Genomic DNA, 25,070 nt, shown 5'->3' with positions numbered 1-25,070 from the left:
TATAATGCTACTAACTGTAGAATCACTTTGGAACCTCCATCAGTGTCTCCATTCTCGATTAAATTATCTACTTCGATTTCATTTCATTGCATCTGATAGCTTCCATTGAAAACCACGCACGAATCAAAGACCCACGCAATAGATCGGTAAAACTATATCAGAAAAAAAAATCAAAGATCAAAGTTTTCGATATAAACATGTAATGTTATGTAGATATAATGTAATTTTCTTAATTAGATGTTCTATTATGTTTCAAAAAAAAATAATTCTTTTGACATAACTTATGTTATTCTTTTTAAATTTATTATTCACTATTTATTTATTAATAATAATATACATGCTTAGTGAATTACTTGATTGTTTATACATGTCAAAATCTTATTAAGAAAGCACGTATAATATAAGTAGCATACAATGGAAAACATATTAGTTTTGTTAATTTTTCTTTTTGATTTAGAAATTTTTTTAGATATAAACATGTAAATTTTGTTTAGATTTAATGTTATATTCTTAATTAGCTGTTTGGAAAAATAATTATTTTTTGACACGTGTCAACATCTCATCGGTATACTTGACACGTGTCATGATCATCTTAATGACTAATTTGAAAACCCAAGTTTACATAATAAGGTTTTAAATATAATAAAAAGATTAGACTTCAATTCAAGTTTTTTTCCTAAGACTTCCAATCGGTTCTTCATGATCTCTGTTTTCTTCGCATGTGCCTTCACAAATCTTATTGCAGTACTCAGTGTCCGAAATTGGCTAACCGTAGAGACATAATTTTTTTTTCTTTTTTTTTTGTGCAAACAAAGACATAAAATTTAATGTATTAGGTTATATAGTATAATTATACGACTAAATATGGATGGCACATAGTATATTTATTTTACCATGTAGTGATTGAGAATCTTTGTAACAGTGAAACTTTGTTTTTTTTTTGTTTTTTGTCTACAGTGAAACTTTGATATGGATGGAACATAATATATTTATCTTAGTTGTTTTTTTTTAATATAATAAGATTACAATTATCTTATGCTTTGTTTTACAATACTTGAAAACTGTAATTTCTGATCGTTAAAATTGATATGTGTCATGATCTGGTAAATTTTTAATTTTGATCTCTGATCGTTTAAACTAACACGTGTCATGATCTGGTGAATTACTAACTTTGAGAACCAAGGTTTATATAATAAGATATGTTTAAAAAAAAAAAATAATCATGATGATTTAAAATTAATAAAAATTCTAAAATTGACTTCATTATACTACCTGACAAAACATATAGAAGAAAATAACCGAACAAAAGACCAAAGAAAAACATACGAACAACATAACCAGACGAAAAGAGAAACAATATATAACCAACAAACAAAGTAACAAAACAATTGGAAAAAAACCCTCATCTAATTCCCGCGCGTAGCGCGGGTCAATTGCTAGTTTTCTTTATAAACGGCCCATTTTGGCGTATAAATAGTAGTTGTTGATTTAAGAGGTCTCATAAGCCATTGCACAAGAACATAACACACTATCATATTGCAACATTTTCCACCTAAACAAGATGAAGATTGCAAACTTTTCTGTTATACTCTTGATTTTCTTGATTTTCCCCGTGGCAATAGCACAGCTAAGATTCGGGTTTTACAGTCAATCGTGCCCTAATGCAGAGACTATCGTACAAAACCTGGTCCGCCAGCAGTTTGCTCGTGACCCTTCAATCACGGCCGCCTTGACTCGGATGCATTTTCATGACTGTTTTGTCCAGGTATGATTCTCATCAAACATCCATCTTCAATTTTGATATCGTTAGGTTTACCAAAAGCGATGCAATCAAAGAGAAATAGGTACGAAATAGCCAATTAAATTATGTGTTGACTATATTATATTTTCTTAAAAAAAAGTTTTTAAAATTTCAAAATATATAAATCAACTTTAATTTCATTAAAAGTAAACGTTAAATGTAAAAACATGACCAGATATATAATTTCTGAAAAGTAAAATAGATTAGAAAATTAACTTATTATTGTTTAAAACAATTTCTTGTTATGATCACTATTAGGGATGCGACGCTTCTCTCCTCATAGACCCAACGACGACTCAACCATCACCGGAAAAAACCGCCCGCCCAAACGGTAGCGTGCGAGGGTTCGAGCTGATCGACGAGATCAAGACGGCACTCGAAGCTCAATGCCCCTTGAAGGTCTCGTGCTCCGACATAATCACGCTCGCCACACGTGAGTCCGTGTTCTTAGGTGGTGGACCGAGCTACCCGGTACCTACCGGACGTCGTGATGGCTTTGTATCGAACCTTGCAGACGCAGAGCAGATCCTCCCTGGACCAGGCATCTCTGTCGCAGGTATGCTAGGTTTTTTCGGCAACAAAGGGATGGACGTTTTCGATGCGGTGGCGCTTTTGGGTGCGCACACGGTTGGGGTCGCTTCTTGTGGTAATTTTGGTGACCGAGTCACGAACTTTCAAGGAACCGGACAGCCCGACCCAACTATGGACCCCAGTTTGGTTGCCAGGTAATTTAAATCAGATTTAAGACATAAACTATATAGATGGGATATATATATTAGCTAGTGACTAAGTTTCTTACAAAATATTTTATTTAGTAATGTTTTGAATACGATCATTCGATAATTATCCTAGGGTAAGCTTATTATTTAAAGCAGAACAATGATTGAAACAATCAGTTGAAAAGAAAAATTATTTACAAAAAATAAAAAAAGGATTTGAAACTAGGTATTTGTTGGTAAGAAGACTTGTAATATATATTGAATAATTCTCATGTAGCCTAAGGAACACATGTGCGGCTCCAGGCGGCTTTGCGGCACTGGACCAGTCAACGCCGTTTTCATTCGACAACTTGTTCTTTAGTCAGCTCAGACAGAGGAAAGGAATTTTGTTTATTGACCAGCGAATGGCGACCGATCCGGCCACTTCTGATGTTGTGTCTCAGTACGCAGCCAACAACGAACTATTCAAACGTCAGTTTGCGATTGCGATGGTGAAGATGGGAGCCGTTGACGTGCTTACGGGTTTAGCGGGTGAGATCAGGGGGAATTGTAGAGCATTCAACTAAAGCTTTATAAACTTTTTCTATTCTTGATTGTTTTTATTTTCTTTCTTGCTTCTGATGAATTGTGAAATGGTGATTGTTTGCTTATTTATGTATGTATATCCTTAAAATAAGGTTTGGTGAATCGATTTGATAACAGCAAGATGTTACGTTGGTACCAGAAAACCGCAAGATGTTACGTTGGTACCAGATTTGTGATTTAAGTTGATCTGATTCCAAACTAATTCAGAGTTTCTATCTTTCTCATGCTCAAGCACTTGGATATGTAATTTTTTCCGGCTCTATCCAATTTACTTGAGCGAAAAGTTACGGAAAAAAGAAGAACCAATTCCGGTATACACATAACCAAAATGAAAATCACATTACTATTGTGTTTATAATGTAACATATAACTAGGAAAGTATAGTGTATGTGGTTTTCTATATAGAAAAGTCATATTTTTGTTTTCTTATTATATTTAGCTAGAACTACTTCAACACTAGTCTGACGTCTCTCTAACGAGGAATAGTTATTAGAATACGAATATGTTCATATGAGCCCGAAAAAGTCAACCCTTGTTTGCTTGATAAAAATGTATTTTAATACTCCCTCCGGTTTCAGTGTCATTTTAGGATCTCCTCACATATATTAATAAAATTATTAATATATTATACAATTTTTTCTATTGGTTAATACATTAAATTATTAGGGATAAGGGATAAAATTGGAAAATTTATCAAACATCTACATTGGAAATACAAAGTGAAACTTATTCTAAAACAAAATTTCCAGGCTAAAATGACACTTAATATGAAATGGAGAGAGTATTTCGAGGATGAACCAAAAAAAGAAAAATCCTTTTCTTATTTATATTTTAGAATTTAGATAATATATATTTAAAGCATCGTAAAAAAATATTACCAACGTCAAGATTAATATTAATATCATATTTATTCTTACTTTTTTAATATCATTGTAAAACATTATTGATTGAATAACACTAAATGAATAACACATAGTTTTGCCTAACGTTTTAAAAGCTATTGCGAAGATAACACCAAATTTTATATTTGGATCATCTTAGATGAACTCAAATATTCAATCCATAAACCATTTTTGTTATATTTTCATGTAATTAAGTTTTGATTAATGTTTTAAAATTAAGTAATTATAAATTATAAGATATTAAGAGTTATAAAAACTGTACAAGACTTGAATTCATCTAACTTTCAGAACTGTACTATAGAAAGTATCCAAAAGAAAAAATCAAAGTTATAAAATAAATAGTTGTAGTCTTCTAGAGTAAACAAATTATAGTGTCAATGTCCAATTTTAGCTTTACTAATATAATATTACTATATTTAGCAGTAAGCAGCTGACAATTTCCGAAATTTATAATTTATCACATAAATTTTACAGTGTAGAAGATTATTTTGACCAAATAAAATAGGATATTTAAACTACTTGGTTGAACTGAAACATACATCTTACCGACAATAAAAGATAAAAAACTCTCTTGATATCTACTTTTGTTAAAAATATTACTATTTACTTAGCACAGCAAGTTTATTAAATATTCTACAAGGCACCGGAATGTTTCCCTCTGCGTTTATAAATTCACCTGTATTAATTAGTTTAAAATAATTTTACTTACACGTATGCAATTTCCCTTTATAGAAATATATCATAGACGATAGAATTTGTGTATATATAGTAATTAATGGTTGATAACAATGTTCGATCATAACACATACATATACCATACCACAACAAATAACACTTAAGTATATAAACATTTCTACAAAACAAGATGAAGATTGCAAACTTTTCTACTCTATTCTCAATTCTCTTCATTGTTCCGGTCACGTTTGCTCAATTGAAGGTCGGGTTTTATAACAATTCATGTCCTACTGCAGAAACTATCGTTCGTAATCTCGTGACAGATGAGTTCGAGAGTGACCCCACGATTACTGCCGCTTTGCTTCGGATGCATTTTCACGACTGTTTTGTCGGGGTACGTATGAATCTCATCGAACATTTATTCTTATTGCAAATTCTGTAGGAACATTTTGATATGTTAAGACTAATTTCAATTCGAGTCAAAACATAAAATGGGACGTTAACGTTTTAATAGGTTTGTGCTTAGTATAAAATTAAATATTTCCTTAACACATGCAAAAAATGATAAAAATCATATGTCATTTGGATCGGTTGATTAATTTTGTAAAAACACTTTAAATCTCGTATAGGGCTGCGACGGTTCTATCCTTCTAAACTCGACAGATTCAGAAAGATTCGTCGGTCCAAACTTGAGCGTGAGAGGCTTTGAGCTAATCGACGAGATCAAGACCGAGCTTGAGGCTCAGTGTCCCTCGAACGTTTCGTGCGCTGACATAATGGCACTTGCCACTCGTGACTCTGTGGTCTTAGCCGGAGGGCCGAACTACAACATCCCCACGGGGCGACGTGATGGGTTAACAACGAATGCAAACGGCGTGTTTGACCTTATTGGACCAACCGCCTCCGTGGCTGCCTTTCTTAGTTTCTTTGGGGATAAAATGCTGAACACGTTCGATGCGGTGGCTCTTTTGGGTGCACACACGGTTGGTGTTGGATCTTGTAATCTATTCGAGGATCGGCTCTCGAATTTTAATGGAACCGGACTGCCAGACCCGTCAATGGACTCGAACCTGGTTGCAAAGTAAGCTAGACCGGAACTTTATATTTCATTTACAATGAATTTGGATTTTAGTCAAATATAGTTTTTTTTTTTTCAAAAGAGTTTAATTTTTGTTTCGATTTTTCTTTAAAATATTGGTTTGAATTAGGATTTGGTTTTGTTTTGTCAGATATCCAAAATTCATTTGATTTAAATTCAATCTTGTTTTTAGATAATTTTTTTGGTTTGATTCATATCAACCAGAAGAAGATAAACGATGAAATAAAGTAGACGCACTAAATAATTGAAAACCATATTTATACAGTTTGACCAGCATATGTGCGGCATCAGAGAACCCATCAACTGGACTGGACAGGTCAACACCGTTGACTTTTGATAATGCATTCTTTGGGGAAATCCGAGCGAGGAGAGGAGTTTTGCAACTTGACCAGCGGCTTGCAACCGACGAAGCCACTTCTAGTGTTGTGGCTCAGTACGCAGCAGACAACGACTTATTCAAACGTCAGTTTGCGATCGCGATGGTGAAAATGGGAGCTGTTGGTGTCCTCACCGGTGAAAACGGTGATATCAGAAAAAATTGTTGGGCATTCAACGACATTTAACTTGCTTTTACATATAATCTAATACTTTATTGTTTGTTTGTTTGTTTGTTTGTTTTTTTCCCTATTATTGTTAATAACTATTCCATATGTTATGTGATGTGTTTGACTTGCTCTTTTGATTCTCTTTAAAATAAAATAAAATATTTTAATTTACAGTAATAAATAGTTTAAACATCAATGATATAGAATTTTTACTTAAAAGACTTCAGTTAACTTGAACGTATCGAAAGAAATTGAGCATCTTCCATATGTTGGTGTTAAAAAGATCGATTATTCAGTTTATTGTTGAATTATAAATGTTAAAGTGTTGTACCTCATATCATATACTACGAGTTGTAGGCCTCAAGCGTGCTCCAACGCTACAAATTTTTTAAAACTGCGTGACACAGCCTTTAGTGGGCCTCGTTACGTTTTGCCTCCAGTAATCGGCCTCATCGCAAGTCAATAAACATAGTAAGACATAAAATATCCTATAATGAATACATGTTTTTGGAAGAACGGACCCAAAATTAAATATGAACCAAGAGATATAAAAGTAAGATTGTAATAGCGTGGTGGCCGGTGTGGATTCCAATATTTTTGATTTGGAGCATATAGTAGTAGAGAATAATGACGATCAAGCTCCAGACAATAATGCTAGCTAGGCATTAATTAGTTATGTAGTTTTAACGGAATTTATATAATTATATGACATGAATAGAGTAGTCTGGACTAGCTAGGTAGCTATTTTATAATTAGATTGTACTATTCGTTAGAGAGGGCACTTGTTAATATAGTCTATTGAAAGAAAAAGGTTTGATCGGACAAAGAAGTCTTACGTAGGCCATAACACATAATATTTTTCTTGTGAACAATAGGACTTTCAATTCGATTCTCATCCTTTTATCTTATGGACATTTATAAATATTGGAGAAACTAAAGGCATCTTTAATATTCCCTTTAATAGACACTTACACACGCGTACAGAAGTAGAAAAATATGGGCATAAGTAAACTAGAGTTTATTTAGAATCTAGTCACAATACTAGTAATAATTGAAAATGGATGGTGATGTTTTGTGCTCGTGTGTGACACTAGGAAGGATTTTGTCTTTGTTTAGTTCACATGTCCTTTTCACAACAACATTGCCATTTGTCTGAACAAAGGCCAAACATAGTGCCGGCTAATGATGATTAATGATAACTTTAGCACGTAATTAACATTTCGAATGAACTGAACATATAGAAATTAAAATAAATGCATGAATCTGCCTAGCTATTTGATCATTACATAATTTTATTAGTAAATAAAAAGATTAGAGCTTTAGCCTTTTGGCTCTTTTTGTGATGGCAAAGCATTCAAGTGCGAGACACATCAGTATCACTTGAAACAACTTAAGGATTATTTGTAAGTAAAAAAAGGGATTACGAATTTTATTTATTTTTAAAATCACTTGCGCCGTATCTTTGGTATGTGTTTTAGGTGTTTTGTACCAAACCCATATGCTGTTATTATTTATGGAAAGTTATGTCGACATTGTCTCAAGAGTCTCAACTCTCAAGATACCGTATATAGCAGTTCTATCTTACTGATGGATGTGGCATAGGAAAGAAATCATGAAAATTACTTGGTGGCAGATATTTTAGATTATTCTCAACTATTCTCAATATCTGCAATAGATATCAGCTATATTGTGGATATGTGAGAAGATATTTGTTTGGGTGAAACTGTCTCTAGATAGACAAAATTTAAGAAAATTAAAGTTGGCAAATATGTATGTAACACCGTAAAAAGTTGTGTATATTTTATGTGTTTTAAGCATAAAGCTGTGAATTACATATAATGAAAACACGTTTGAAATCCGTGTTATTTAAAAAAAAAATGATTAGTAAAACCAACTTTTTATGAGTTTATCCACTGTTTTTAAAAATATATAGAATAACATTTAGTGCATACTCTCTATTTGTATGAAAAAAATTATCTTAACTATATATTGTGGAAACCCTTCAAACAAATTTATCTTCTCAACGTTTTAAGATATGAGGCAAATAAATTTGTTTGTTTTCTTTAAAATATGGAGAAGGAGAGAGATGATTGTAGTTTCTTGTCAGGATTCATGCATGCTGCATATACATTATTAATAAATAATTAATGTTCTATGTTGTAGTTTTTTTTTGTTTTTTCCTCCTTTTTTATTTTTGTCTTTTTCCTTTGTATCTTTTTTTTATTTATAATATCTTCATAAGTGCTCTGCAAGTTCAGTGGACAAATCCACAAAAACTCTACTCCATATGTCAGCTCCGTTGGTAAAAAACTTAAGCATTCAACAGTACATTTAGAATGCAAATATCGTAAAAATGTATCATGAATCTATTCGATATATCTATTAATGAAGGGAAATAACATTTTATAGTATGTTTTTTGTGTTGTGACTATTGGTGTTAAGGAAAAAGAAAACCATTTTTCATCGTATATCATATATACACTCTATAGTCTATAGGTCATATATAGTATTTTCTTTCTGATCCGGAAAATAATTAGTACGTAAGTCCCAAGGTTATAATCCCCAAAAAAAATCCGATGTATAATATAGTTACACTACTAATTACGTCATCACCAGAATCTATAATCTCTAACACAGACACATTATCTATCAGTCGTGACTGGTGAGTATAGTATATTTATGGTCCGTACATCGGTACATGTCACAGAGAGCAGGACCACATATATATCAATGTTTTTAGACGAAACAAAATCTAGAAGCCAGTCTTACAGAATTTGAGAATTTCAGGACCACAGAGATCATCGTTTATATGCTTAACTAGGGTTTTCTTCCTCTCATTTTCTGAAGCCTCGTCCATTTTTTTAGTCTAAATTGTAGGCTCTATTGTTTACACTATAGGTCTAATTTTCCAGTACATTATATAGCGTTATGGCATATCTTCTACCACGAGGTGTTCAAAATATCTTTTTAATTAATCACGTGATCAATAATCTCAACAGAAATCCTTTTTTACAAGAGTGCTCCTCTAACTGTTGCAATTGAAGGAAACGATACAGTATAAGTTTGATGAATTACTGTCTCTCACACACACATATAGTATTTTTCAAAAAAAGCAAAAGAAAAAAAAAACTAATTACTGTCTCCCGGAGATATCCGATAAAATTGGAACAATACTGAAACAGATAATTAAGCTAGCAATATATTCTGATAATTAAACAAACCTGTTAAGTATAATTTCAATGATATAGCTGTAATAATTGCATGTTTCCAAAAGATTAAGTATCTTCAGACAAGTTTTCACTTTAGCCACAAAGGTTTTTTTTTTTGTGCGTGGACATTAACCAGAAAAAAGTGAATTTGATGTGGGCGGGTGAAACACATATTATTGTTATTCACACGTTGATAAACAAACAAAAGAGACTCACACTTGTGCCCTAAAAGCATAACCACATGTTGGTCGGTGTCCCCCTGCAACTGCAATCCGAATATATATTCATATAATATAAGCTTACAGGGAACCTTTTGATCAAATATAATTTTTTTTTCTAAACCATTTTTCTTGTCAATCAAACAAATATAAACTCTTTAAGTTAGAAAACTACAATATAGTTTGATATCAACTTGCAGAAAATTAGAATATAATAAACAGAATGCTATATTTTTAGTTAGATATAATTGTTACGTAAATATAATTTAATTCAATTATTAATTTAATTGAAATGAGTTTACTTAAAATACATTATAAATCAAAACACAAGGTATGGTATTAATTTATTTTTACCCAAAATACGAAAAGAAAATATCTAACAAAACAATAAAATTTCAGAAACTGAAAAGAAATAAGAACTAAGGTATAGTATATAGTATTAAATTTATATAAATGTAACTATAATATATTGGCTCGGGTACAGAGAGGTAGCCGGAGCCCATGCTGCATATGAATATCTACGAAGATATACGTCAATTGAATAATATTTTCTAGAAACAACACCAAAACACACAAGAGAAAACAAAAAGAAGTACTTTTATTTTATTGTTTACGTTTTTATTAATGTATATTATATAAAAAAATATATAAAACGAAAAAAATACCAAAACAGCTATACCATTATACAGAGACAGTCAAAAACAGAGGGCATCTGAAGAAGCAAGTTGTCTCCTACTGTGTCTTTCTACACTCTACCTTTTGCATACGTATTCGCACACTCACCTATGTACGGACTTTTTTATTCTCCATTTAAAGTTCAATACATTCTCCCTAACGAAAAAAAAAGGAAATATTATTTTGATCCATCCATCATACATCATTGTACACTGAATATACACCCCATTCCCTTTCATCATTTGTACACTGTATATACACTAATTCACATATCTGTTTTTAAATAATTTTCACATTTACATTTAATAACATGCATGAGTATGTGTAACTCTACGCTCGTAATCGTTATGGTTATGAACAATGGATAACTCCAAGATTCATACGCATTCACTTGACTAGAGACTTTGTTAATTAAGAATTGACTTAATGACAGTAAGTCTCAATATTAAGATGCTTGATCGGAAATCTGGACTCAGTAACCAAGGTGCCCTTGAGAAACTAAATATCTATTTCTCATCATTTTTATTAGTTTTTTACAACACCTACGAATCTCCGATCAACTATGATCAGAAAACTATTTTATAATTATAATCGTCCTTGGAGTCTTGACCAAAGTACTGATATTACCAAAACAGGCTAGACATACAGAAGAAACCAACAATAAAATTAAAAATCAGGGTTCCTATAGGAATAAAACAAACAATATAATAGAATTTTTAAAAATAAACAACATAGAGAAATGATAGAAAAATAATAGAATTCTAAAATAAACAAATAAAAAGGAAGCGCACAACTAAATCTTAACTGTCAAAATAATGAAATAAATATGGTATAATAAATTTTTGCACGTACAAAATAAAAAGCATCAAGTGGCTGGCTACCCACTGTAAGCCATGTTTTCCCAACGTCATAGGTAATAAATAACTGCATGGTATTCTTTACTTTTTGACCTTCGGTTTGGATCGTCTTTTGGGTATATAAAATTACTTAATATGCTAAAAGAATGTTATAAAAAAATTTACATGGTCAAAATATATTATTGATTTTACAACTTATAAATTAATTTTAATTATAAATTTTCTTAAGAACTTACTATACAAGGATTTTCTTCATTTTCATAAGTGTTCAAAACTTAGTGACAAAGAAAAACATTTTGATATTTTTTCATGTAAGTGACAAAAAAAATCTTTTCAGGCGCCTCTGTCGCATGACGCCAAAATTAGTCTGTTTCAGTGAAGAAAATACAAACTAGGTAACGATAAGACGATTGGATATTATACAAGATAATAATGTTAAGAAATTTATAATATATACTTTTTTTCTAAATAACAGGACGCAAACAGTTTTATCTGCCATTATACTTATACAATACTAGATTTCAATTTCAGGTACTCATTAGTATGTGTTATGAGCTTACTGATATTTTAAATTACGATGGTGTGATCATTAAGCTATAGAAGTATTGCTTAAAAAAAAAAAGAATACTAATTTAATATTTTTTTTTCTTTGATGATTTATAGAGCAGAAAGAGAGACAATCATAACCGACGACTTACTCATATAATTTTTTTTTTCAGGTGGACGGTACAATATGCGCCTCTCCATTCTCATTCCAATTAATTTTTATGTGTTTTATGACTTCTAATTTTTCCCAGCACTAATTAATCTAGAAAACTAATCAAGACTGCCTTCAAAAATTTATATTTGGACGGGGCTCCGGTGACACTCAAATGCATTTAAGCTAGTTTGAACATAATGTTTGTAATTGTAATTTTGGTTTTTGGTTTTAGAAATTTTTTATGGATAAAATTTTGATCAACGATGGATTAAACCAAAAGTCAATAGGTATCCGTTAGTGCCAAATTATGTTTTAAGCATGGCAAATGTATTTAATGAATTTGATTGCCATGCAAATCAAAGCGGATAAGGGACACTGATTTTTTTTTTTTGGAATATCCCTAGTTGCAATGGTCAAAGAGTATTTTGCTTAGTTGCTATATTTTCAGATTTCAAATGCCAAGTCCACTCGTTTGTGTTTCTCCGAGTTCAGACTTCTTAATACATTTTGGCACCTATATATATACTATATGTAACAAAATATAAAATATGCTTAAATCATTCAAGTATATTATATTGATGAACCCACAAAAAGATAAAGATAATATAAACCACATGTAACTTAATATACAAGGAAAAAAATATTATTTAAGTAATCATTCTCCTATAAATTCATTACCCTCAGCTCACCACCTCTCACAAACTCACAAACAATTTGTGGCTTCTTTTAAATTCTCCATAACCAGAAAAACAAAAAAAAAAAACAAAAATCAATATTCTTGAAAGCAATGGACCAAGAACAACATCCACATAGCCCAACCGGCCATAGTCGCTCACCCCCATCATCATCCGCCTCCGGTTCCACCACATCTGAACCGGTTCGGTCACGATGGTCACCTAAACCGGAACAAATACTCATACTTGAATCGATCTTCAACAGTGGTATGGTTAACCCTCCCAAAGAAGAGACGGTAAGGATACGAAAGATGCTCGAGAAATTTGGCGCGGTGGGAGATGCAAATGTCTTCTATTGGTTTCAAAACCGGCGGTCAAGATCCCGCCGGAGGCAGCGACAGCTCCAGGCTGCAGCTGCAGCCGCTGCCGCAACCACCAACACTTGTGACCAGACGATGATGGTGAGCAACAGCTTACCACATCATAGTGGGAGTGATTTGGGGTTTGGAGGTTGTAGCACTTCTTCTAATTACTTATTTGGTGGGTCTTCCCAAGTTCCTTCTTTTTTCCTTAGTCTCTCTTCTTCTCCTCCTTCTTGTTCAAGCTCCTCTTCCACTTCTTCTTCTTCAGCTAGCTCTTCATCTTCTTATGGTGGCGGTGGATGTGATAATCAAAGCAATAGTGGCATGGATAATCTCTTAACAATGTCTAGCCAAATGGGTTACCAAGAAGCTAATCATCTTCATTATCAACATCAAAGCTCAAATGTCGCATCGATTTTGTGCCCACCTGATCAAAACTCCCATTTTCACTACCAACAAGGTAAACACAAAACTCCCAAAAAAAAAAAAAAATTGCATGACTCTTTTTTCTTTCTTTATAAGCTCAAGTGTTTTTGTCCCCTAAACCCTCTTCCTTTCCCCAAAAAGTCTCAAAATGTAACAATTATTTTATTGTAAAGTTGTTTTAAAGGTAGGGAAAAAAATCCAATTGTGGGTGGGTTTCAACCAAAGAAACGTCCATTTTTTTTGTTTTGTTTTTGGCGACTTACTTAATAATAATTGCTTATTGGTTAATCATGCATCCGGTATTGCCTAACATTTTGTATTTGAGAGCAAGCACTTTAAACAATTCAATTTTATTAAAGAAAACATAGGAATAAAAAGCTTTAGATGAGTTCCAACCAAAGAACTGACTCTTTATGAGTAGTAGCTTAATTCTTCTTTAAATAATAATGCCTTGTTAACAACTGGAGTAATTATCTAATCTAATCTTTCTTACATATATAATATATAAGAAATATATATGTTTGAAATTCAGGGGTTATAACGGTGTTTATAAACGGAGTTCCGACAGAAGTGACGAGAGGAGGAATAGACATGAAAGCAACGTTTGGAGAAGATTTGGTTTTGGTGCATTCCTCAGGTGTTCCTCTCCCTACCGATGAGTTCGGTTTTTTGATGCATACCTTACAACATGGTGAAGCTTATTTCCTGGTAATTAATTCAATCTTGGTATCGTTTGCTCTTTCTTTTTCTTTTATTGCTGATTGAATTCCTCGTGAATATATATATTTGTTATATTTGTTTGGTTTTGAGCAAACGTACTCTTTTATTCTTTTTCTTTTTTTGGTTATGTCGTCTCTCTCTTTCTCGATCCTCACTTTGGTGTTGAAAATAGGAAATGAGATGGAACCCAATTGGGGTAAAGTCCTAAATTGTCTGCTGCAATATTTATTTAATCTATCATAATTTAATAAATAGAGAAAGTCTTTCGTAAGAGAAAGCGAATTGATGAGTGTCGGTTTGTGCAGTCAATGAATATGATTTTTTTTTTCTTTTAAAATTTTACATGAAATTTTCTGTAACTGAAGTTTTGTGGTTTGACGAGGTCTTTTTTACATTTGAATCAAACAAATATTTTAAGTTTTTAATTCATCTTCTTAATAACATTAATGCTGAAAACAAAAATTCAAAAGTAGTTGTTCAAACTGTAGTAACTTTGTCATCACAATACTACTATAATTTTACGGTTTTGATCAAGTTATTTTCTAACACTCCGCTTGGTCAATTAATCTTCGATAACTGTTATATTGATTGATTTCAGCGTTCATGTTCTAACGTAAATGTTTCTGTTTACTACTTCTATTGAGGAAAACGAAACTCTACATAGATAACTTATGCATGGAAGATCACATCTATATATGTGTGTGTTGTCTCTTCTGTGCCTTCTTTTAGAAGTAAGACTATATAGTTTTTGGTTATACAGTAATATTTTAGAAGTAAGACTATATAGTTTTTGGTTATACAGTAATATTTTATAGTTGCGGCGTGAAATATTTATTTGATTTCTTGGCGAACGAAACATTGGGAAAATATACACACACACACTCTCTCTTCTCTTGATCACATAAACATATCTCTTACAAATTTGAGTTTTAAAGTCTGATTCAGCCTTCCCCTCCTTCCTTCAAATAAGTCGATTTTTATGGGATCCTATCAAGAGAACTTTTAGTTGTTGTTTGTTTTTTCTACTTCTTTTTGTAATTTATAAAATATCTTCTTTTTGTTATTTGTTGTTTTCGTTTTGTTATCGACAGGTTCCAAGATAGACATGAACTGGCTTTACTCTTATGTGGTGATGCAACAAATGCCTTGTTTTTCTACCTTAGACTTTATTGCAACGTTCCATCCATTTTTTTTCTTTTTCTTTTATAGTCTATATATCGTGTAATCAAAGTTTATTCTGTTGTTTTACATTTTGTAATTTATTTTCGAATATATAAGATGAAGTCAAAAAGCTCTTCTAAGACAAAGAGATTTAGTATGTACGTACTATCAATTTATGTATTTAGATGTAAAATATAAATAATTGATTTGCAATAAAATTTGTGTCTAGGGATCTTCATGTTCGCGTGTACGTAGAGAGAGTAATGATCAAATATTATTGAAATTTAAAAAGAATCGAGACCTCTCAGATAGATGGCCATGGTAGTATGATGTGAAATCATTCAAGTGGAAATCGCAAGTCACAAATACAATTAATTAAAGACTAGGATCATAAACTACTCCTAGACTACTAGTCAATCTAATAAAAAAACTAGCTTGACTATATTTAGTTAACACAAAACATTAATCCCAAAGTGCAAGATCATCAATAGACTTGTATGATTAGTGAAAGCAAAAAGTAGACATATATGCTTTGAGTTTATCTGGTTAACAACTATAGTAGGACAAATTGTCACGTGAATTAATTAATCATTATCAAAAATATAGGACTCCGCTTATTATATTTAGAGAATTATCCTCAACATTTTAAGATAAATCGTTATTCTCACTTATTAATAAGCCGAAAAAGAACTCCCGGTATATCCACTAATTTGCTGCTTAATTAAAATACTACAGTGAATCCTTAAAGCGGTCATAAGCTTCTTCACCTCCTTTCACTTGGCAATTTCTTAAGTCACTCGATAATGCATATCTGAGACAAAAAGAGAAATTTAACAAATCTTACAAAGCAAATGCTCACATAGTTCTTAAAAGATCTCGGCTAGGAAAACTGATTAAAAAAAATAAAAATTAGCTTGGTCATAAAGTTGTTAATGAAACGCTTAGTGATCTGATTTAAAAGCGAGTTGAAAATGTGTATATCGATCGATCAGTACATGTAATTTGAATTATTTTAGTTTTGAATTGAATTTATTTATTAAAAAGGAAAAGAAAAAAAGCATAAGACAGCTGGGTTCATCAGATTTTGTATTCTTGTCGATTCCTGCTCTCCGAAACACAAACCTTGATTAACAACTTCAAGCAAGATCTTAATCGGATAGTTAAGACAAAAATCTTATTTTTTTTTGTAAAGCCAAATTCTGCCATTAGATCTAACCTTGTAAACATCACATGAAAGTATTGATTTAACGTTCACTTGATAATTTGAAGGACAAAATCTATATATATTCGAAATCATGCATAGACAAATCCAAGATATTTTTTTTATACAATCTTACATCGCTCTCCGTAATATTATAGGGTGGCACACGAACACACATATATCTGCGTCTATACATGTATATTTGTTATTAAGAAACATGTAGTCATGTTTATTTGTAGTTATATGAATTCACAAAATTTTGAACAATTAATCTATTTTTTATCAACTTTGCAGAATCTAGATTTATCTTCAGTTGATTCTCTAAGCTTAATAACAACAACAAAAGTCATCAGTTTACTAGATCCCCTAATTATTTTACTTGCGAGTTGCGACAGGAAAAAAAAAAAGAAAAAAAAAAGTTTTTAAGTATGTTGCATAAATTTTTGTAATGGGATCTCATAAATTAAAAGTTTGCACGAATCCGTTATTCTGTATAGTAGTATTATCAACCTCAATCGTAGTTTGACTAATTTTGGATTGAAGAGATCGATAAGCAATAAACAAGGTTACAACAACTGAATAGAGAATATGAGCTAAATCTGTGTTGCCAATATTTATACAATAATATTCACTAATGTTATATTAGTATTAATATAGAGAGAAGACGATTATGTAGATATTTAAATTCGAATTAAGCGATAAAATAAAGCCACTAGGTGACAACACCGACCATTATAACCAGTAACTAGGAGACGCATGTTTGGTTAATTCTTGATTTCCGAACTCAAAGAAGAAAGCATATGTATATTGAATTACTGATCAGTTTAGACTTACATATGGATCTTTTCAAACTTTGTACACATAGCTTCCAATAGGCTTCCATGCCGATAATTAATACTTAAACTTTATTCTTTTCCGAATAATTTTGTCTAACTTAGGACATATATAGGAGACACCAAACCTTTTTAGCATTTGTGCCTCCCACATTCTATATCTATTCTGATTTTTTTTTTTTTTTTTCGTTTGCTGGTTAGAAAGTATGCAAGATTTGTCTGACTATAATTTTATTAAATACTAGGTGCTTCCCCACGCAACGCGTGGGTTGTGGTGTAATTGGCACTTTCTTGTTTTTTTGGTCTATTTCTTTTTTTCTTTTGTATTATTTCGTTTTAATGGGATTCGCAGTCACTTGTATTAATACACTATATGTTTATATCATTTCGTTTAGATGTGTACAATTGTTGCGTTTATTTTTTATGAATTATGAGGATGTTGTTTCTTGCTTTTGAAGATCCAATCTTATCATTGACTGATATTGTTCCCAATATATTTATTGTATTTTAGATTTCTGATTAACTGCTTATGTAAACCCTTCATACGTTGATGTTGCAATAATAAGTTATTTTTTAAAAGTAATTATTTTCCGTGTAAGTGATTATGTTTGTATGTCCATGTTTTGGTCTAATATCAATAAGATCGTTTATGTTTTTCTTTAGTTGGCTTTGAAACCAATTTTGAGTTAAGCAAATAATGGGTCGAATTATGGTGTTAATAAGTAATATAGATTCTTATGTATATATATTGTATATATGTGACTATAAGTTTAGCTAACTAAAAAATTCTTTGATATTTAAATATAATATTCAACATATATATATATATATATTATTTGTGGGAGGAATGTGTGGAATTATTGGATAGAAGTTATTTTTGACCTCTTATGCCTTTAAAGTGATTAATGCATAATTTATTTTATTTTCAGTTATAATTTTATTTTAATGTGTGAGTTAAATGTTTTGGGTTTATTGGGTCTTAAATATTGTTTAAAGCAATTAGAAAGCAAAAAAAAAAAAAAAATAGAAAACATTAAATAAAAATCAACCAATAAGGAGAGACCAAAGCCTTACTTTTATATATATGATATATTGCTTTAAACTTTGAAATGAGAAATATATTATAAACAATAATTTTACGTGAGAAATATATTAATTTAGCCAACCAAAATATGAATATAAGTTTAGCCAACCAAAATAATTAAAAAATATTAAAATTTAACCAAAAATAATTTCTCTTGAAAGATAATAAGTTAGTAGGAGGAATGAATTAATGTACAATTATTGGATAGAAGTTACATTTGAGTTAAATGGAGTTACATGTCTTTAATTATAAATAAATATTTTAATTTTTTATAACCTAAAATAAAAGTAATACCAAGTGGCTGAATCAAAATTCACATGATTTGGTTGTTTGTTGATATAAACTCAACACTTACACATAATAATTCAAAATAAAATATTACTTTTTAAGTGACAAACTAAATTAATTTTCTTATAAAGTTATATGAATTCTTCAATCTCAATAATTTTAAAAATCCCAAGGATAACTTATATTTTTTTTGGTTTTTATTCATCAATTTAATTTTATAGTGCTAGATTTCATACTAATGGTTTCATCTTTAGAGAATTTAGTGAAATGATATTTTTAAAATTATATTTTATTTTTATATTTAAGTTCCAGTTGAATATGATTTGTTTTTTGGATCATTTTTTATTTTGATTAAAGACACAAAAAACTAATTGTTTAATTATGTTCTTTTTGTTTTCAAAAACCTCAAATCATAAAAAAAAAATATATATATATATATATATTATATTGATCTCTGCAGATTTATCAATTGGATCACAAAACAAAATAGTCTTTATAAATGGATAAATGGATAATTATATTGATCTTTAAATATTATATTGATCTTTATAAATTATTAAAAATGATACATGAATATGTGAGATAACCAGAGACATAATAAATAATTACATATGGATCATTTCAACTTTATGATCTTATTGTGTGGTGAATATTGTAAGGAAGTATGAAAATAATGACTTATAAGTGTTAATATAAAATAGAAAATGGTGATAAACATTTTTAAAGATTAAAATAAATATATAAGATATACATATCATACAAACTCTAAAACTAAGCTTTTACAATGATATTTGATTTGATTTTTTTATAACCCATACAACAACAATAACAAAAAAAATACAAAACAAAACAAAACAAAACAAAACAAAAAAGAGATTTGAGAGTAGTGGAAAAAGATGAGAGAATGAAAGAGTGATAGACTAAGAGAATAAGATAATGAGTATTTATAGGAAGAGAAATGATGAAAAATTACATTTAGAAAAATGAGAGTTACAATTCTAATTTATTGTTTTGTTTTAATACAATTGATTAATTCAACTTAGTAGAGAAATAAAGTTAATACATAATTTATAGGGGAACAATACTTGGGTTCACCCCTAGGGGTGAACCTCTCCACTCACCCCCTTATAAAATAAGAAAATAAAATCTGTATATATTATTATAAAATTAAAAATCTTAAACCGCTCTTTAATAAACCCAAACCGACATATATAAAATCTAAACCCTAACCATCTCATTTGTGAACCCAAACCGATATATAATTTCGTTCTACTTGTAAAATCTAAACTCTAACCATCTCATTTGTGAACCCAAACCGACATATAATTTCGTTTGAATTGTGAAATCTAAACCCTAACATCTCATTTGTGAACCCAAACCGACATATAATTTTGTTCTACTTGTAAAATCTAAACCCTAACCATCTCATTTGTGAACCCAAACCGACATATAAGTTCGTTTGAATTGTGAAATCTAAACCCTAACATCTCATTTGTGAACCCAAACCGACATATAATTTTGTTCTACTTGTAAAATCTAAACCCTAACCATCTCATTTGTGAACCCAAACCGACATATAATTTCGTTATAATTGTAAAATCTAAACCCTAACCAGCTCATTTGTAAATCCAAACCGACATATAATTACGTTTGAATTGTAAAATCTAAACTCTAACCACTTCATTTGTAAACCCAAACCAATAAATAATTTTATTCTAATTTTAAAAATCTAAACCAAGCCAATATTTATCTTTCCTTAATTAAAAGTATGCAGAATTTGTTTCCTTATTTAGTTTGCTTTTTAATTTAGTTTTGATTTATTTTTTAAATAAAATATTAGATGGAAGATTCTGATTGGCTGAGAGAAGAGGGGGTGAATGGAAAAGTTCACCCCTAGGGGTGAACCTAAGTATTTTACTTTATAGGGAGAAGCTATAAAGATTTCAGTTTTATATTATGTGAGTTAAATGTGAAATTAATTGTTTTTAAATTTGTGTTTTAATATAATTTTTTTTTTGTTAAAATTGCATTGCCAAGTGGACCAATAAGGAGAGACTGAAACTCTATAAATTATTAAAAATGATACATGAATATGTGAGATAACCAGAGACATAATAGATAATTACATATGGATTATTTCAACTTTATGATCTTATTGTGTGGTGAATATTCTAAGGAAGTATGAAAATAATGACTTATAAGATGTTAATATAAAATAGAAAATGGAGATAAACATTTTAAAAGATTAAAATAAATATATAAGATATACATATCATACAAACTCTAAAACTAAGCTTTTACAATGATATTTGATTTGATTTTTTATAACCCATACAATAACAATAACAAAACAAAACAAAACAAAAAAGAGATTTAAGAGTAGTGGAAGAAGATGAGAGAATGAAAGAGTGATAGACTAAGAGAATAAGATAATGAGTATTTATAGGAAGAGAAATGATGAAAAATTATATTTAGAAAAATGAGAGTTACAATTCTAATTTATTGTTTTGTTTTAATACAATTGATTAATTCAACTTAGTGGAGAAATAAAGTTAATGCATAATTTATAGGGAGAAGCTATAAAGATTTTAGTTTTATATTATATGAGTTAAATGTGAAAATTAAGTGTTTTTAAATTTGTGTTTTAATATAAATTTTTTTTGTTAAAATTGCATTGCCAAGTGGACCAATAAGGAGAGACTAAAACTCTACTTTTATATATATGATATTGTTTTAAACTTTGAAATGAGAAATATATTATAAACAATAATTTTACATGAGAAATATATTAATTTAGCCAACCAAAATATGAATATAAGTTTAGCCAACCAAAATAAATAAAAATTTTTAAAATTTAACCAAAAATAATTTCTCTTGAAAGATAATAAGTTAGTAGGAGGAATGAATTAATGTACAATTATTGGATAGGAGTTACATTTGAGTTAAATGTAGTTACATGTCTTTAATTATAAATAAATATTTTAATTTTTTATAACCTAAAATAAAAGGAATACCAAGTGGCTGAATCAAAATTCACATGATTTGGTTGTTTGTTGATATAAACTCAACACTTACACATAATATTTCAAAATAAAAAATATTACTTTTTAAGTGACAAACTAAATTAGTTTTCTTATAAAATTATATGAATTCTTCAATCTCAATAATTTTTAAAATCCCAAGGATAACTTATATTTTTTTTTGGTTTTTACTCATCAATTTAATTTATAATGCTAGATTTCATACTAATGGTTTCATCTTTAGAGAATTTAGTGAAATGATATTTTTAAAATTATATTTTATTTTTATATTTAAGTTCTAGTTGAATATGTTTTGTTTTTTGGATCATTTTTAATTTTGATTAAAGACACAAAAAAACCAATTGTTTAATTATGTTATTTTTGTTTTCAAAAACCTCAAATCATAAAAAATATATATATATTATATTGATATCTGCAGATTTAACAATTGGATCACAAAACAAAATAGTCTTTATAAATGGATAAATGGATAATTATATTGATCTTTAAATATTATATTGATCTTTATAAATTATTTAAAATGATACATGAATGTGTGAGATAACCAGAGACATAATAGATAATTACATATGGATCATTTCAACTTTATGATCTTATTGTGTGGTGAATATTGAAGTATGAAAATAATGACTTATAAGATGTTAATATAAAATAGAAAATGGAGATAAACATTTTAAAAGATTAAAATAAATATATAAGATATACATATCATACAAACTCTAAAACTAAGCTTTTACAATGATATTTGATTTGATTTTTTATAACCCATACAACAACAATAACAAAAAAAAATACAAAACAAAACAAAACAAAAAAGAGATTTGAGAGTAGTGGAAGAAGATGAGAGAATGAATGAGTGATAGACTAAGAGAATAAGATAATGAGTATTTATAGGAAGAGAAATGATGAAAAATTATATTTAGAAAAATGAGAGTTACAATTCTAATTTATTGTTTTGTTTTAATACAATTGATTAATACAACTTAGTGGAGAAATAAAGTTAATGTATAATTTATAGGGAGAAGCTATAAAGATTTCAGTTTTATATTATGTGAGTTAAATGTGAAAATTAATTGTTTTAAATTTGTGTTTTAATATAATTTTTTTTTTGTTAAAATTGCATTGCCAAGTGGAGCAATAAGGAGAGACTGAAACTCTACTTTTATATATATGACTATTATAGTTAATGTATGTTTATTCTCATTATGCTGATAATTATTTCTCTGTTTCTTGACTATCATAGGATTATTTAGATTATGTATGTTAAAAAAAGATTTGTATAGAATCCATGAAGTTCTCTTTTATAGGACGAACCCAAAACTAGTCACTACATAATTTTAACAGTAAATAAATTAGGCAGTGATTAAAATGTATGTAATCAGCAAACCAACCACACGGCTAACAAAAGTACTATCAAAGTTACAATCACTTGATCTGTTGACCATATAGACTCACAGAATCTCTTTTTTTTTTTTTGTTGGCCCAGCCCAAAAGCATCAAACTAAAATTAAAACTGGTATTAAAATAGTCATTCTTCTACTATTGAGATCAAGCTTGGAGTAAAGGGTACCGCAGTTGAATAATGTCCAGCGTAGCACTTACTGTGGGAACATGCATCATAAGATCTCAATTCAGGATCATATATGGTAAACTTGCTATCCCCCGCACGTGTCATTATATCAAAAAGAACTAGTGAATTCCTCTTCTTCAAAACCGCAACAGGAATGGCGCATATAATAGCATATGGCGTGAGAGCCATTGGAGGAAAATGGCTGAACAATTTAGGATCTAGATCCAATGAATAGATTTTTTCCCAGATCATGTCTGAATTGTTTAATGACCATATCTCTTGTCTTAGCCACTCTTTTTGCGATACGCATAGCCGATCATTCAGGTTACACATAAAAATATTCTTAGAATATGACGAAGGTGCTTCAGGAAACGGAGTTTTTAAGACTATATGAAAAGTTTCTGTATGAAAATTAAATGATAAGATTCTTGTTTCCCCAATAGACTCATCAGTGAACCAGTGAAGCGATCCATCTAAGTATACTGGAATATGGTAATTAAGAATACGACAAGGAGCAGCGGTAACATACTTCCAAGTGTTTGTGCTAAAATCAAAAACTTCACAGGTTGTAGTGTTTTCAAGGCTTATCTCAAATGAATTATACAGCCAAACTAGCTTGTATGTGTCTGTGAATTTGTCTTTCCCAAATCCTAGACTACACAAATGGGCATGGTCAGTCATATAATTCCATCTTTCTCTATTTAACGTGTCGAGAACAACTGCTTGATATCTCGCTTGAGGAACATTTCGAAACCATCTAGTAACTGGATTGACCACATAAATACAATTGTCGTGATTGTAATAGCAAAACATACCGTCACAACTTCCAGATACTGAATATGTGTAAATAGGAAAAGGCGGGTCGTTCTCAAGAAGAGTCTTTTTACACGGGGGGAAAAGAATAGGAAGTTTGATCAAATCGGATGAACTCATTTTAAGTATCCTTATTACGTTTTCCCTGGTAATAATAGTATTATGATCAACAATTAATTCAAAGGGATTGATGATAAGGATATCAGGATCTTGTGATTGCCGATAGATCAAATTTTTCTTCTTGAAATATTTAGATTCGATTATACTGACACAAGTACTGACACAAGTTTGAATCTGAGCAATGATTTCACTGGAAGTTTCTCTAGAATATGTTCGACTACGTCATGGTGCAGTTCCATTTCGTGACTGGTGTTTCGATTATGTGCTTCGTTTATATTGTTTCGAGTTGATGACTAGTTGTTATCTTTTTTTTCTTGTTTATGATATTTTCCCTCATGATCTGAAGCCTACACATTTATATATGAAAACATATATTTATGTATCTCCTATCTATAAAGCCTTGAATAGAACTAAATCTCTAAAAGAGATTATGTTAATTATTTTTAATTAGGTTTATAATGATAGTGTGACTATTTTTAGTTTATAATATTTATTCTATAGATTTGAGATCTGTCAATTATTCAAATAGTTTTTAAGTAAGAAATTGTTTATAGTAAAGTTATACATATACATATATATTTCTTAAAGAGAATGCATATTATGTGAAGTGTATATATAAATATGTATGTATTTATATCAAATCTAAGTATTAAATTGTAGATATATATATATATATATGTGTGAAGTGTTATATAGATATGATCTTAGGTGTATTTTTCTCTGGAATGTTATTTATGAAATCTAATTATTAAATTGTGATTCTACGACACATGTCGTTGTAAATCTACAAAA

The 25,070-nt window shown here is 29.9% G+C and overlaps 3 protein-coding genes and 1 pseudogene across 4 annotated transcripts; 3 read left to right on the top strand and 1 right to left on the bottom strand.

Annotated features, from left to right (window-relative positions):
* Positions 1 to 1,506: 1,506 nt before the first annotated feature.
* On the top strand, positions 1,507 to 3,323 carry LOC104744462 (peroxidase 28-like). The gene is made up of 3 exons (XM_010465523.2): positions 1,507 to 1,765; positions 2,060 to 2,526; positions 2,798 to 3,323. Exons 1-3 carry the CDS (start codon positions 1,562 to 1,564, stop codon positions 3,084 to 3,086), a joined length of 960 nt encoding a protein of 319 aa, XP_010463825.1. The 5' UTR covers positions 1,507 to 1,561; the 3' UTR covers positions 3,087 to 3,323.
* Positions 3,324 to 4,704: 1,381 nt separating this feature from the next.
* Positions 4,705 to 6,507, top strand: LOC104747984 (peroxidase 57-like). The gene is made up of 3 exons (XM_010469685.2): positions 4,705 to 5,076; positions 5,312 to 5,763; positions 6,047 to 6,507. Exons 1-3 carry the CDS (start codon positions 4,873 to 4,875, stop codon positions 6,342 to 6,344), a joined length of 954 nt encoding a protein of 317 aa, XP_010467987.1. The 5' UTR covers positions 4,705 to 4,872; the 3' UTR covers positions 6,345 to 6,507.
* A 6,175-nt stretch (positions 6,508 to 12,682) lies between these two features.
* On the top strand, positions 12,683 to 15,557 carry LOC104744461 (WUSCHEL-related homeobox 11). 2 transcript variants are annotated; one of them, XM_010465521.3, is made up of 4 exons: positions 12,683 to 13,199; positions 13,290 to 13,481; positions 13,980 to 14,155; positions 15,259 to 15,557. In XM_010465521.3, the coding sequence occupies exons 1-4, from the start codon at positions 12,773 to 12,775 to the stop codon at positions 15,268 to 15,270; spliced, it is 807 nt and encodes a 268-aa protein (XP_010463823.1). In that variant the 5' UTR covers positions 12,683 to 12,772; the 3' UTR covers positions 15,271 to 15,557. The 2 variants fall into 2 exon arrangements, with proteins under 2 accessions (XP_010463823.1, XP_010463822.2); XM_010465520.3 differs by having other exon boundaries at positions 12,699 to 13,481.
* Positions 15,558 to 23,049: 7,492 nt separating this feature from the next.
* On the bottom strand, positions 23,050 to 24,699 carry LOC147926184 (F-box protein At1g11270-like; annotated as a pseudogene).
* Positions 24,700 to 25,070: the final 371 nt, after the last annotated feature.

This window comes from Camelina sativa, chromosome 15, assembly GCF_030686135.1.
Source record: "Camelina sativa cultivar CO46 ecotype springtype chromosome 15, ASM3068613v1".
NCBI lineage: Eukaryota > Viridiplantae > Streptophyta > Magnoliopsida > Brassicales > Brassicaceae > Camelina > Camelina sativa.
The sequence above is the reverse complement of the archived record's forward strand: the minus strand, read 5'-3'. Positions and strand labels throughout refer to the sequence as shown.

Bases quoted from the DNA above. Each gene is read 5' to 3' on its own strand.
- LOC104747984 (XM_010469685.2), top strand. From the start codon at position 4,873: ATGAAGATTGCAAACTTTTCTACTCTATTCTCAATTCTCTTCATTGTT. The intron at 5,077-5,311 runs GTACGTATGAAT...AATCTCGTATAG, and splicing joins TTCACGACTGTTTTGTCGGG to GGCTGCGACGGTTCTATCCT. The intron at 5,764-6,046 runs GTAAGCTAGACC...ATATTTATACAG, and splicing joins GACTCGAACCTGGTTGCAAA to TTTGACCAGCATATGTGCGG.
- LOC104744462 (XM_010465523.2), top strand. From the start codon at position 1,562: ATGAAGATTGCAAACTTTTCTGTTATACTCTTGATTTTCTTGATTTTC. The intron at 1,766-2,059 runs GTATGATTCTCA...GATCACTATTAG, and splicing joins TTCATGACTGTTTTGTCCAG to GGATGCGACGCTTCTCTCCT. The intron at 2,527-2,797 runs GTAATTTAAATC...ATTCTCATGTAG, and splicing joins GACCCCAGTTTGGTTGCCAG to CCTAAGGAACACATGTGCGG.
- LOC104744461 (XM_010465520.3), top strand. From the start codon at position 12,773: ATGGACCAAGAACAACATCCACATAGCCCAACCGGCCATAGTCGCTCA. The intron at 13,482-13,979 runs GTAAACACAAAA...TTTGAAATTCAG, and splicing joins CCATTTTCACTACCAACAAG to GGGTTATAACGGTGTTTATA.